Consider the following 13,241-nt stretch of genomic DNA (forward strand, 5'->3'; position numbering starts at 1 on the left):
ACTTCATTTGGGGCAACAAATGCAGTTCGGGAAAATTTTATGCCAACTTTCAAGGTATGTATTATAGCAGTTACTCATAATTATTTTAGCGAACAAAATTTTCTGTCACCAAAGTTAAGATGTGTTACTAATCTTCAATTTCTTAATCATTACGAAATATATCACTTAGTCATCATATTATATGGTGATTCAGTTTCAGTGACACTTTTATTATATTTTATATTTGCTAGATATTAGTTAAAACTAAATATATACTTTTTAAGATCAAATATTATTTAAGTTTGATCATTGACAATCCATTAATTTATACCACACCATAATATTTTTTTTATTTACAGATACAAGGGCAAATATATCACAGAGCAGGTTCACTGTTACCAGTGTCAGATAGCGACAACAAATTCCTGCAAATTTATTTTATGGGCAATTCACCACAAGAAATTGATCTGCGTTGTGCACATAACAATTTAGTAAAAAGGTCTATTGTAGAACAATTACAAACTTTATTTCATCAACACAATCAATTGATTATATTGTTTAAAACTGCCCTGGATCTGATGCCATCCGATAATCACAAAATTGTAATCAGAGCTGATAAAACACCTGCAGGTCAACATACAAGACGTTTTAATGCACCAACTATTGATGAAGTTGCTATCGTTGTAGTTGGAGAAAACTTGGAATCCCGTGATATTGTTTTACATCGTCGGAATTTTCAATTACAACCTATAAAGGAAACACACCGCTCATATGATGCACTGCAATATCCCATTATATTTTGGCAAGGTGAAGATGGCTACGATTTATCAATAAAAATGATAAATCCCATTACAGGTAACTAAAATATTAGTTTAGCTATGGCGATAATATCTCAGTCACTATATTATGTATTTGAATGTTATTAAAACAAAATCTGTTTACAGGTTCTGAAACCAACAAAAAAGTCAGTTCAATGAACTATTATTCATACCGCCTAATGATTCGGGAAAATGCAGATAATCACATATTGAAATGTCGGCGATTATATCACAAATATGTTGATGACATGTATGTTAAAATTGAAACGGAGAGATTAACATTCATCAGGTTGAATCAAACCAAACTCCGATCTGAAGAGTATATTCACCTTCGAGATGCGATTAATACTGATGGAAATGCACAGAATGTCGGTCGGATGACTATTCTTCCAGCAACATACATCGGAAGCCCTCGGCATATGCACGAATATGCTCAAGATGCCATGTCGTATGTTCGTCATTATGGTACAGCAGATTTGTTCATCACATTTACATTCAATCCGCAATGGATAGAAATTAAGCAGGAGTTATTACCTGGGAAATCATTCATTGATCGTCATGATATTACAGCCAGAGTCTTTAGACAAAAGTTGAAATCTTTAATGAATTTCATCGTAAAACATAATGTGTTTGGTGAGACACGCTGCTGGATGTATTCTGTGGAGTGGCAGAAACGAGGATTGCCACATGCACACATTTTGATTTGGTTGGTTGAAAAGATAAGGCCAAATGAAGTTGATGCAGTGATATCAGCTGAAATCCCTTATGTACAAGTAGATCCTGGATTGCATGAGGTAGTTATCAAAAACATGATACATGGTCCCTGTGGAACTCTTAATCAAAATTCACCGTGTATGATGGATGGTAAATGTTCAAAACGATATCCACGGACATTAATATCGGAAACAATTACTGGTAATGACGGTTATGCATTGTATCGTCGCAGATCGACAGCAGACAATGGAAAATCAACAATTGTCAAATTAAATTAACAAGATATTGAAATAGATAATCGTTGGATTGTTCCATATTCACCCATTTTATCAAAGACATTCAAAGCACACATCAACGTTGAATCTTGCCATTCAGTGAAATCGATTAAATACATTTGCAAATATGTAACCAAAGGGAGTGATATGGCTGTGATTGGAATTGGTGCAGAGAATTCTAATGATGAAGTTACCCAATACCAAATGGGCCGCTATGTCAGTAGTAATGAAGCAGTTTGGCGAATATTTTCTTTTCCTATTCATGAGAGACACCCTTCTGTTGTTCACTTAGCTGTGCATTTAGAAAATGGACAAAGAGTGTATTTTACAGCACAGAACGCAGTACAAAGAGCTGCTCAGCCACCATCTACTACATTAACCAGTTTTTTTGAGACATGCCAAAACGATGATTTCGCACAAACATTGCTATATTCTGAAATGCCAAAATATTATACCTGGAATCAATCCTCAAGGAGATTTATACGACGGAAACAAGGAAAACCAGTTCCAGGATATACAGATGTATATTCCACCGATGCGATTGGCCGGATTTATTCAGTACATCCAAGCAATGATGAATGTTTTTATTTACGACTGCTATTAGTCAATGTACGTGGCCCAACATCATTCCAACAGTTACGAACTGTTGATGGTGAATTGTGTGGATCCTACAGAGAAGCCTGTCAACGTTTGCAATTGCTTGAAAATGACGCTCATTGGGATCAAACTCTCAATGATGCTGTAATATCATCACACACTCATCAAATACGAACATTGTTTTCTATAATCATATCTACATGCTTCCCATCAAACCCAATTGATTTGTGGATGAAGTACAAAGATTATATGTGTGATGATATTTTGTATCAAATACGGAATAGAATGGGAAATCCAAATATACAAATCAGTGAAGAAATTTACAATGAAGCATTGATTTCAATTGAGGACATGTGCTTGATAATGTCAAACAAACTATTAATTCAATTAGGCCTGACCGCGCCCAATCGTCCAATGCATGACGCTTTTAACCAAGAGTTGCATCGAGAAAGACTGTATGATCTCAACGCTTTGAAAGAATAAATTCAAACAAATCTTCCACTGTTAAATGAACAACAGAAGTATGTATTTGAAACTCTTATGAAAGTAACAAATGATGAAACTGGAGGGATTTATTTCTTAGATGCACCTGGTGGTACAGGAAAAACTTTTTTTATTTCATTAATATTAGCAACAATTCGCTCACAAATTAAAATTGCACTTGCACTCGCTTCGTCGGGAATCGCAGCAACTTTGCTTGAAGGTGGTCGAACAGCCCATTCAGCACTAAAATTGCCATTAAATATGCAAAGCAATGAAACTCCAACCTGCAACGTTTCGAAGAACTCTGCAATGGCAAAGGTTTTGCAGCAATGTAAATTGATTGTTTGGGATGAATGCACGATGGCACATAAAAAATCTTTGGAGGCTTTAGACAGAACCTTAAAAGATCTACGTAGCAATAATAACCGATTTGGTGGTGCAATGATTTTATTAGCAGGAGATTTTCGTCAAACATTGCCAGTGATTCCACGATCAACGCCAGCTGATGAACTCAATGCATGTCTAAAGTCCTCCAATTTGTGGAAACATGTTAAAGTACTTCATTTAAGCAAGAATATGCGTGTCGAGTTGCAAAATGACCAATCTGGAAACATATTCTCTAAACAACTCATTGACATTGGTAATGGCAAATTTCCTATAGACATGTTGACGGCTTGCTTTTGCTATGACTATAAACAAGTCCCAGGGGCAATCATTAAGTGTTTGTGGTATTAATCTAGAAAACCCATGTTTCTCACATGGTCAATTGTATGTTGCCTGTTCCCGTGTTGGAAAACCATCAGATTTGTTTATCTATGCGCCAGGTAATCAAACAAAAAACATCGTATACCACAAAGCAATATAATGATAATAATAATAATAATTATGATTCACATGATTAACAATAAAGCGATTACTTACTTTTCAATCCTTATATATGTTTTATTTAATTATTTTTTATTCACAACGCCCTATCACCAGGGTGATGGTTCTGTTCAGGAGAATTTTTTAAAATACGTAGGCACAAAAACTGCCACATTACAAATCTTTTTGACAGGACGAAGTCTGTCGGGTCAGCTAGTATCTTATATAAATATAAATATAAATTTTAATTTTATTCCTATATTTGGAACAAATAAATTAATAATTAAGTAATTAAGATAGTGAACGATGGCAGATTTTCTTTCTTAGGTTATCCTGGTGTGACTGTAAACACTTTTTTTGCAGCATTACGAGTTCTGCGACGTAATATTGCACCTCTAATTGGTGACATTTTGAACCAAATTTCACTAAAACTTAAAAAATGGCTCCCTTAATGTTTCTTTATAACTATGTATATCACGTATTAATCTATAAAATAAAAATATATGGAGACTTTTAAGGGAATAAGACCTGATTGCGGTGAACTAATTGCTATGAACAAAAAAGTTAAAACACTAAGAAATTAATAAAACATCTTTTGATCGATATACGTCGACCAATACAGCTGTTAAACAACATTTGCCAAACTGTGACTGTCAAACTATCAAATGCGCGAAGTTCATTGGGATAATTATTATGGTAATTAATTATTATTAGCTAGCAAATTTTGTAAAAATTTAGACAATACATGAAGTATTAATAACATAATAATATATTTAAGTATTTAGAAGGCAAAAAAATATTAAAGATTATTATATTTCATTTATTATAATTATATTTAATTATTGACTATTAAAAAAGCTTTAATTTTTTTTAATGCAATATATATTTATTTATTTAAATTTATACAACAACATAAATATTTTAAGAAGATGATTGGCCAATTTTTGTTATCAAAATCGTACAATAGCTATTGGACGGACTCTTCTACTACATCTAGAAAGTATCAGACGGACGAGCAGAAATGTCAAGGAAGGTACCCCTGCTTATACTCAGCGTTCGGTTGGCAACTTTCCGCAGTTCTTTTGAAATTACAAATGCGTTACCTTCAAGGTAAACTGGCGGTGCCATGAATATCTCAGCGAATGTGCACCCATGAAGTGACATTACCAACTTAAACAATAAACGTTTTCAGAACGTACGTGTTTTTGTATGAATTAGACTAGTCTTGTGGTTAAACGAAGTTGTGCCAAGCTTATTCGTATGTTAGTAATTAATCACGTCCTTGGTTCGAGATATTACAAATATCCGTATCGGTTTGATAATCGTATAATATACGGTATTAATAATGTAGATTTATTTAAAATTGGTTTGCTAATTAACATATTTGACAGTAATTAGTGGACTTAATTTCTAGAAAAAAAGAACGTTCAAACCTGTCGCTGGATATTCAATACCAAACAAAGCATTCCAGAAAAACACAATTAAATTTTATTTTTTATTACAGCTTCTGAAAGATAATTAATAGTTACTTTGAAAACATATTAACAATATTAATTAGGATAAATAAAGAACCAAATTACTTTCATTGCATCCAAATTATTTGTTCCTTTTATTGTAAAATATATTTTAAAAACTAAAACTTTTCTGAAGAAGAAACTGACAGGTATCGATATATTAATTAATTCTACTATAAACTCATTAATTATATTATTAATTAACATAAAATCTTTTGTATCACTAAGCGGGGTAAGTGTATTATACAAGCTATAAACAAAGTAATATGAACACTATGCCAATACACATTTACATGGCAAGTCTTATAGGTTATTTTTCAATTTATAATACGCCTTGTTCTGTGACGGTTAAAACAAACGATCGGTGAAATACGTGATCTTCCAGACTCCGAAAGAAGGCAAATCATATAGGTGCTCGCCTAGTGATCAAAATATGATATAACGTCATTTGCGAAAAAAAATAGTGGACAAAACTCAGGGTTAACTGACAGAAACCGAATGATGAACATCAAAAAGAATTTTGCCACAACATACATCTTGCACAGCAAAAGTGATAGTAGAACTCAACACTCACTCGAGTAATACTGTTTCAGCAAAAACAGTACGGCGAAAGGGTAGTAGAGCAGAAGAATGGCAATGTTGGTACAAAAATGGCATAATTCGTTGGAAACTATTCAGACACTCCACCAATTTATACTGATTTAAATTTTGTACTGTTTCAGCAAAAACAGTACGGCGAAAGGGCGGTAGAGCAGAAAAATGGCAATGTTGGTACAAGAATGGCACTATTCAGACACTCCACGAATCTATTCTGATTTAAAAGTAAATGTTCGGGCAACACCTTATTCATAAATAAATATTTGGTTCATATTATTAATCCGATTCTCTATACATTCACATTCTATAACAACTTCTATAACAGATTTGATCACACTCCATATCAAACAATTATTCTTTATTGGCTGAGTTGCAATAATAAGCAACTTTTCCAATCTTAGTTAATAATTTTTACCAATTAAACTACAGTTTTTGGTACTTTTCATATAATATTCGGTTATGTCAGGTGTTCATATTATTATGTGTATCTTCTATAGTTAGAGTCCATGATATCAATTTCCGCGTACAAGTTTGGTTAATTCTTTCTTGCTTATAACATATCAGCTATAAATGTATCAGTCTTACCAATAATAACCCATAATTTTCATGTTCTTCTCTGTCAAACATCTCTTCCTAACCTATAAATACTAGGTATCTCTTCTATATCGTATATCCTTTCTTCTTAGGTATATATCTTTTTGGATTATACTTTTTCTGCAAGTTGTCTCACGCTAAAATATAGTCTCTAACATAAACTTCTTTCTTCTCTTATTTATTGCTATTTTATTTAGTCGGTAACCAGTAAAATCTTTACTACCTCAATTTCTATCTCAATTCTGTGCCCTCACATTCATTCTATTAGTCAATATATGTTTTCGTATGCCGACTCCTCTATACAAAACAATTCCTGAAAGAATTTCTGTTTATTCAACATCATTTTTTGTGTCTTCTTTCGTGTTTTTATATACCTATAATTACATTAAAAAACGTTTGGTTTTCTTTACAATTACTTTCTTCTCTGCCTCTTGTTATTTCCTTGCGTACTTTTCTTATATATTTCGAAACATTTAGTTATTTTTCGTTCAGATTTTCTTCGGGATTACTTTTTTTGTTTTATTTATATTTTATGTATTCATTCCACCGTGCTATTTATTTTTTTATTGATATATACAACATAATAAACTTTTGAATATAGTATAAACACTTTTTGTGTCTACTTCATTTCAAAATACCAAAATACATAAAATATTAGTGTTTCTTTTATTATTACATTTGCAAAAGTATTAAAAAATCAGAATTCTGAAGAATGTTGAATAGATTAGAGTTAACATAATTAGTATGTTCTGTAAATGTTAAATTAATTGTTCTTTAATTAATTAGTTTTAAAAAACAATAAACATAGGGAGCTCAGAGTAGACTAAATCGGTGAATCACCCAATTAGTAGCGTGACTGGGAACCCATAATCACCACATCACAACCACAGAAAAAAGACTGTTCTGTAGTCTACCTAGACAACCTACCTAGTCATTTAGTCAGTGTAGTAGCTACCTAACCAACAAATATTATTTAACACCATAAGGACGATAATAAAAGAAATTTGCCATTTCTGATCTACGTTGTAAAATTGGTATTCACGGCCATGCCATGAGCTACAATTAGAGACATCTGTATTTGTTTGGACTACATCGTAACTTTCATATCGCTAAACAAGCCAAAAGATGTATATAGTTGTAAATATTAACGGTATAGATTCATAAACTTAACATTTCCTCAGGCTTATGGTGTCATTTGTGTTGGTCATTAAAAGTAAGTTTCGATAACTATAATTTGACCTCAACAGTACTTATTTTGTTTATACCTTAGTCGATTATAATTTGAAATTCTTTTTTTTAGATTTTTTTTTGAATTGTTTGAGTATTAGTAAGTATTTGAGTAAAAGTAAGTTTCGATAACTATAATTTGACCTCAACAGTACTTATTTTGTTTATACCTTAGTCGATTATAATTTGAAATTCTTTTTTTTAGATTTTTTTTTGAATTGTTTGAGTATTAGTTGTATCTTTAAATAAACTAAGTAACTGTAAATAAACTAATTAACTAATATCGGTTATAAGTTTGTCATTAAATGAAACATTTAAAAAAATATATTTAAAGGAAATTACAGTTTTCTGAATAAAAAAAAGAATTAATACGACGTAACATTCCTTAGACATACCTTGAGTGACTCGGTAAAACCTTAATGAGATCTAGACGATTGTCACATATCTTATTCAGCAATATTTGCCCAGAGAAGTACCGCGCTCTTGACAAGTAATTATTCCAAATAGTAATTTTTAATTTGTTCCTGGCCTAGGCGGTGCCGTAGGAAATAAATTAAAAAAGGTCAATCGAAAAAATGTAACCAGAACTGACATTTTGCGACCGATTATTGGGTTAAAAAATTTGTTCTTGAACGTCTAGTTTCTCGTAAAACAAACAGGATTGGCGGAACATTTAATTCCGCATAAGAACTTTCCGTTTTAAAAGATCACATCAATTAGAACGTTTTCATTAATAAATTAGCTTTTTATTCACAATATTACATCTATCATAAAAATTTATTTTGGTATATTAAGCATAAGAACTTTCCGGAATTTAAATAACTAAGTAGTTATTTAAAATATTTCTTTATAATACTATATAATATTCTATGTTACGTTTAAAATGTTTATATATTATAGTTATATAATTATAGTTAATAAAGAAAACTTACAGTTATCAAAAATCATTTATTGTTGTTGTAGTTGTTTTTACCAATTAAGGTTAATCTGGATTAAACCAATAGCTTAGTTATATTCAAAACCATGGTTTCCTACGATGGTCATGACAAGTGACAGGTATCCCAGAAAACATTTGTTATTTTTAATCATATCTAGGTGAATGCAAGCAATGTTTTGATGATAATCAAAACAAACAGGTTTTTTACTATAATTATATTTCATCAAAATAGTATTTTCAGGAATTTCGACACCTATATCAAAATAAAAGTTGAAACATTGAAAGTTGTTATTCACTTGACAGCACTTACTAGAATGCCATTTAACTTTATAATTTGTGGTATTAACATTCAAACCAACTTCCATAATGACAACGAGTCATGAGTTGAGTGAATACAAGTACTTTTAGAAACTTATCAGTGGTTTCAGCGATGTAAATGTGGTGGTTTGGAGTCTAATGATAACCTGAGGGATCAAGATAGTCCCAAGATAAAAAAATTGATGCACTTACTGGACGAGAGCTCCCCTTAAACTCCCAAAACAACTTTCAAACAGCTTAATAGTTGATGAATCAACTGTTTCCAGGTATTTTCATGCGATAGTAAAGATCGAAAAAAAGAAAAATGGCAACCCCACGAATTGACAAAAAATGCCCTTTCTAACTATCTTATCATTACGATTTTTGTATTGTAACTGTCGATGAAATGTGAATCTACTACAACAATCCTAAGGTCAAAAAGACATTGGTTAGTCCAGGAGAGTTATCCACATCCGCACCAAACTGGATATCTTTATGACCATAAAATATTGTGCTATTCGATGTGCTGTCGATGCAGCATGGCTTGGCTGATGATAATGATATCACTATAGTTACCAGAAAGATGGGAAAATGTTGGAGAAAGAAAATAATGGAAATATTATAACTAATATAAATTGTACTAATTATTTTCAATATTTAAAGTGAAAAGATAATCGGAATACACGTAACACCTAATATAAATATATTGCTTATGTTAAAATTCTAATATCTTAATCTATCAAATGCAGAAAGTAAAATGTAATTAGCCGCAATCGCAAATATAAAAAAAAACAAAAGTTCTTTTAGAACGCAACGGTAAAAAGAAAACGAAAAAACAAAAATCCACGGTTACGATTTTAAATAACATTTAATCAACCGTATCGTTATATTTCAAAAGAACGTTCTGTTGTTTATGATTTTTAAAATACGACGTCTTAACATTAATTTTATTTCAATTCTTATATAAAAGTACCTTTTTGAAAGTCTGCCCAATAGTTTATCTATAATTGTATATATACAGCGAAGTTTTCTGAATTAGTTTGACCTCTGCGGAACGGAACTAAATGAAATATATGCAAAAAACGATACAGATTTATGTTGCAATATCACTGTTCATAGTAATTCGTTTATACTTAGTGCAGAAAAATCAATTCATTGCTTTTTGTTTCGTTCATTTATGAGTCATCCATTATCGTAAACCTTATTCTTGTAACCATATGTTCTAGAGATATTGCGATTTTTTTGTATCCCTTTTTGAAAATAGCTTTTAACTATAAATTAAATAAAATATAATTCAATTATGAAAACAATAGTAAAAATATTTAAAATTCAAAAGATTTTGTTGATAATTCAAACTATATATATATTAAAGTTTCCCTTTACCAACTATGGATTTATATGAACTGGGCCTAAAGTTTAACGTGGGCTCCGAACCACGGTCCTCAGCATTAAGCCTACCGACTGGCGAGTGACGAACTTTAGAAATCATCCCAGAAGACATTCGGTTTTACTCAGCCTGGTTACTGGCGTAACTGGGATCATTTTCCTTGTCAGCTTTCACACTCTTGCCTAGAACAATCACAAATGTAAAGAATCACAAACATAAATTTACGACCATGCCCCAGCAGGATTCGAACCCGCGGCTATCGCAGCAGTGGGAGGACCATCCTATCTCCTTTACCACTGCGCCACCAGGCGATATTTCAAACTGATTTTATATATAACATCAACATTATTTCTTCTTATATATTTGTATACAAAAGTCTTTCAATTATATTAAATGTTTCTTATCTATTTTTATAAATTAAACTTCGGCTTTTTTATAGACATAGTATGCCACACTTCACTATAATACGATCGCACTTATTTCGCGTCATTCAATTTAGCAATACACATTTCACATTTGTCATACTAACACGTTAGTTCCATGGACTTCTAGATTGTTCTGGTTATTTTCCGCGAGTCTCCTGATTTCGTTCACACACACACACACACACACAAATTACATCAATAAGATTAAACACAGTACGTAATAGAAAGCTGTTTTATGAAATGAAAAACAATTTACATGAAAATAGAAGAAATCCCAATTTAAAATATTGAGTTAAAACTCATATAAAGGAAAGGTCTTTATTGAGGAAAATTGGCACAATTTAAATCTCATTATTTTCTATCGATATTTATAACTTTTACCATTTTTTATGAAGCCAAATATCAATAGCATTTTAATAATAGATTGAAATCAGTTTTAATGGTACCCATTCGAACTTTTTCGCACTTCCTCGAAACTTTGGAAACTGCTATCGAAGGGGTTATGGATCTCAACAATCAATTTTGATAATGAGAGAGCAAAAAGTTTGTATACTACCCTGGTGGTGTGACATTTGTATTTGGTGTGACATTTGACATTTCATTCCAATAGCAGTAACATATTTTTAACAAATCTTGCGTGTGAAGCGTGTGTTGTACAAAATAATGATTTTGCATTATTATCTGATGTTACAGGTATTTTCATTCACAATAAATCAACAGAATTGAGAAAGTTGTTTGATACTTAATATATCAAAACATTGTTTTGATTTGCGGATTTTAGAAGTGATTTTAATTAATGACAAATGAATAATAATAAATGAATTATCAGAAAAAGAACATTCTGGGAGATTATTGAAAAAAAAAAGGGTACTTTATGGACATGGGTACGAGGATAAGATGAACATTTTGCAGCCTAACAGGTGATTGGCGATCAAATCAGCAAAAACTTATGTCTCCGGCCTGGGGGCATGGTCTCATTAATTCATATAAGATGCAACACCCTTGAAAAATCTGCCACGAAAGGAAATTATGAGTCTAACTAATCATAAAACAATTGAACAAATACATCGCACTGTAGACGTGGAAGTAAGAATTCTTTGAAGTAAGGTATGATGGACTGGTATAAAAACTAAAAAAAAAAAACACTTTCATGATGCTTTCCGATTGATGAACGACTTTGCACGAAATATGCTCGGATATCCCACAGTGTACTGGCACCGGTGCTGTGGCTAATTTACCTGCGGACCTTGTGTTGCGGACCAACTAATGATGGCACAATGACTGCGACTTGCACGGACGTTACTGCCGTTCCCTCAGTGAATTATTGTAAAATGAATTATCCAAAAGCGGCTTCATTCCAACTCCAATGTCATCCAAATAAAATCGAGAAATGTAAAAATCAATGGAGAAGGGTAAAGCAAACCAAGTCCATTCATATTATTTACACTCTAAGAAGAAAAACCTGTCTATCGGTAAAATTATAGAATGACGCTTGAGATATAAGAGATGCGACATCGCTAGTCTCAGCAACAGATTCGTGTAGAGGGATGGGAGCTGCGCCCACAGTTTGAAGTTCTCTCCTTGTAAATACAATAACAAACAGTCTAGAAGATGGACAACACAGTGGCTTTTTGTTCTGAAACTGCTTGCCATAGCTCAAAACCGAGAAGATTAAAAAAAAATCTTGACTTTCAAGCGGTTTGTTTTAACGATTTTTTATCGTGCACGTCTTACGTGTTTCTCGTTAAAATTGATAACCTCATAATGCAATAAAATGTTTCATTGTGGTTGAAATCACAGCCAATGATCTTTTTCAAAGTTGAAAAAACCTGCTCCTTCCAAACTGTTGAAACAAGATCGTTAAAAAATCGTCATTCAAAAATTCGCAAAAGATTTTTGAAGTAAAATAAGCTCGCCGGAAACTAAACATTAGTAGGAGTAGTGGATGGAACTCTGTCATTCGGTTGCAAAGAAAGTTCAGCGCATTGATAACGACATTTTTTTTATAAGACATATATAAGAGAGAGCAATTACAGACAAATATTACTCCAGCCTTCTTGACCAACTATGTGCCAATATACACGAGAGGAAACCTGGCTTGAAGAAGAAAAAATTACATTTCATCAAAACAACGCACTTAACTGCGTTGAGTTAATGAAAAAACTGTGAAAATGGATCTCATTTGTCGTAGTTGTTCACTGTCAGACATAAGACTTTTCACCTTACCGTCGCACATTAGAGGACTTAAATGAAATGTTTTGCTTCTTTAGTAATTTTTCATTGTAAATACCACTAATACTACTATTAATTATTATCAATAATGTCTAAAATGACAATGTCAATATTTAAAAGGGCAAATACTAATATACATATTGTGTTTACGATAAAATTCAGTCAAAGAACCGTCAAATTAATTTACAGCCCGCGTATTGCCTTATCGCCGGTTGCGATAATCGCGGGTTCGAGTCCTGCTGGGACATAGTCGTAAATTTATGTTTGTGATTGTTTAATATTTGTGATTGTCCTAGGCAGG

The 13,241-nt window shown here is 32.1% G+C and overlaps 1 protein-coding gene across 1 annotated transcript; it reads left to right on the top strand.

Annotated features, from left to right (window-relative positions):
- The first annotated feature begins 316 nt into the window (after positions 1–316).
- LOC143193646 (uncharacterized) lies at positions 317–9,129 on the top strand. Its single transcript, XM_076399973.1, has 4 exons — positions 317–609; positions 667–834; positions 924–1,430; positions 9,008–9,129. The coding sequence occupies exons 1-4, from the start codon at positions 420–422 to the stop codon at positions 9,127–9,129; spliced, it is 987 nt and encodes a 328-aa protein (XP_076256088.1). The 5' UTR covers positions 317–419.
- Positions 9,130–13,241: the final 4,112 nt, after the last annotated feature.

This window comes from Rhynchophorus ferrugineus, unplaced genomic scaffold (genome assembly GCF_030347505.1).
Source record: "Rhynchophorus ferrugineus isolate W39M unplaced genomic scaffold, kcgeb_rfMv2 rfM3, whole genome shotgun sequence".
Classification (NCBI taxonomy): Eukaryota; Metazoa; Arthropoda; class Insecta; order Coleoptera; family Curculionidae; genus Rhynchophorus; species Rhynchophorus ferrugineus.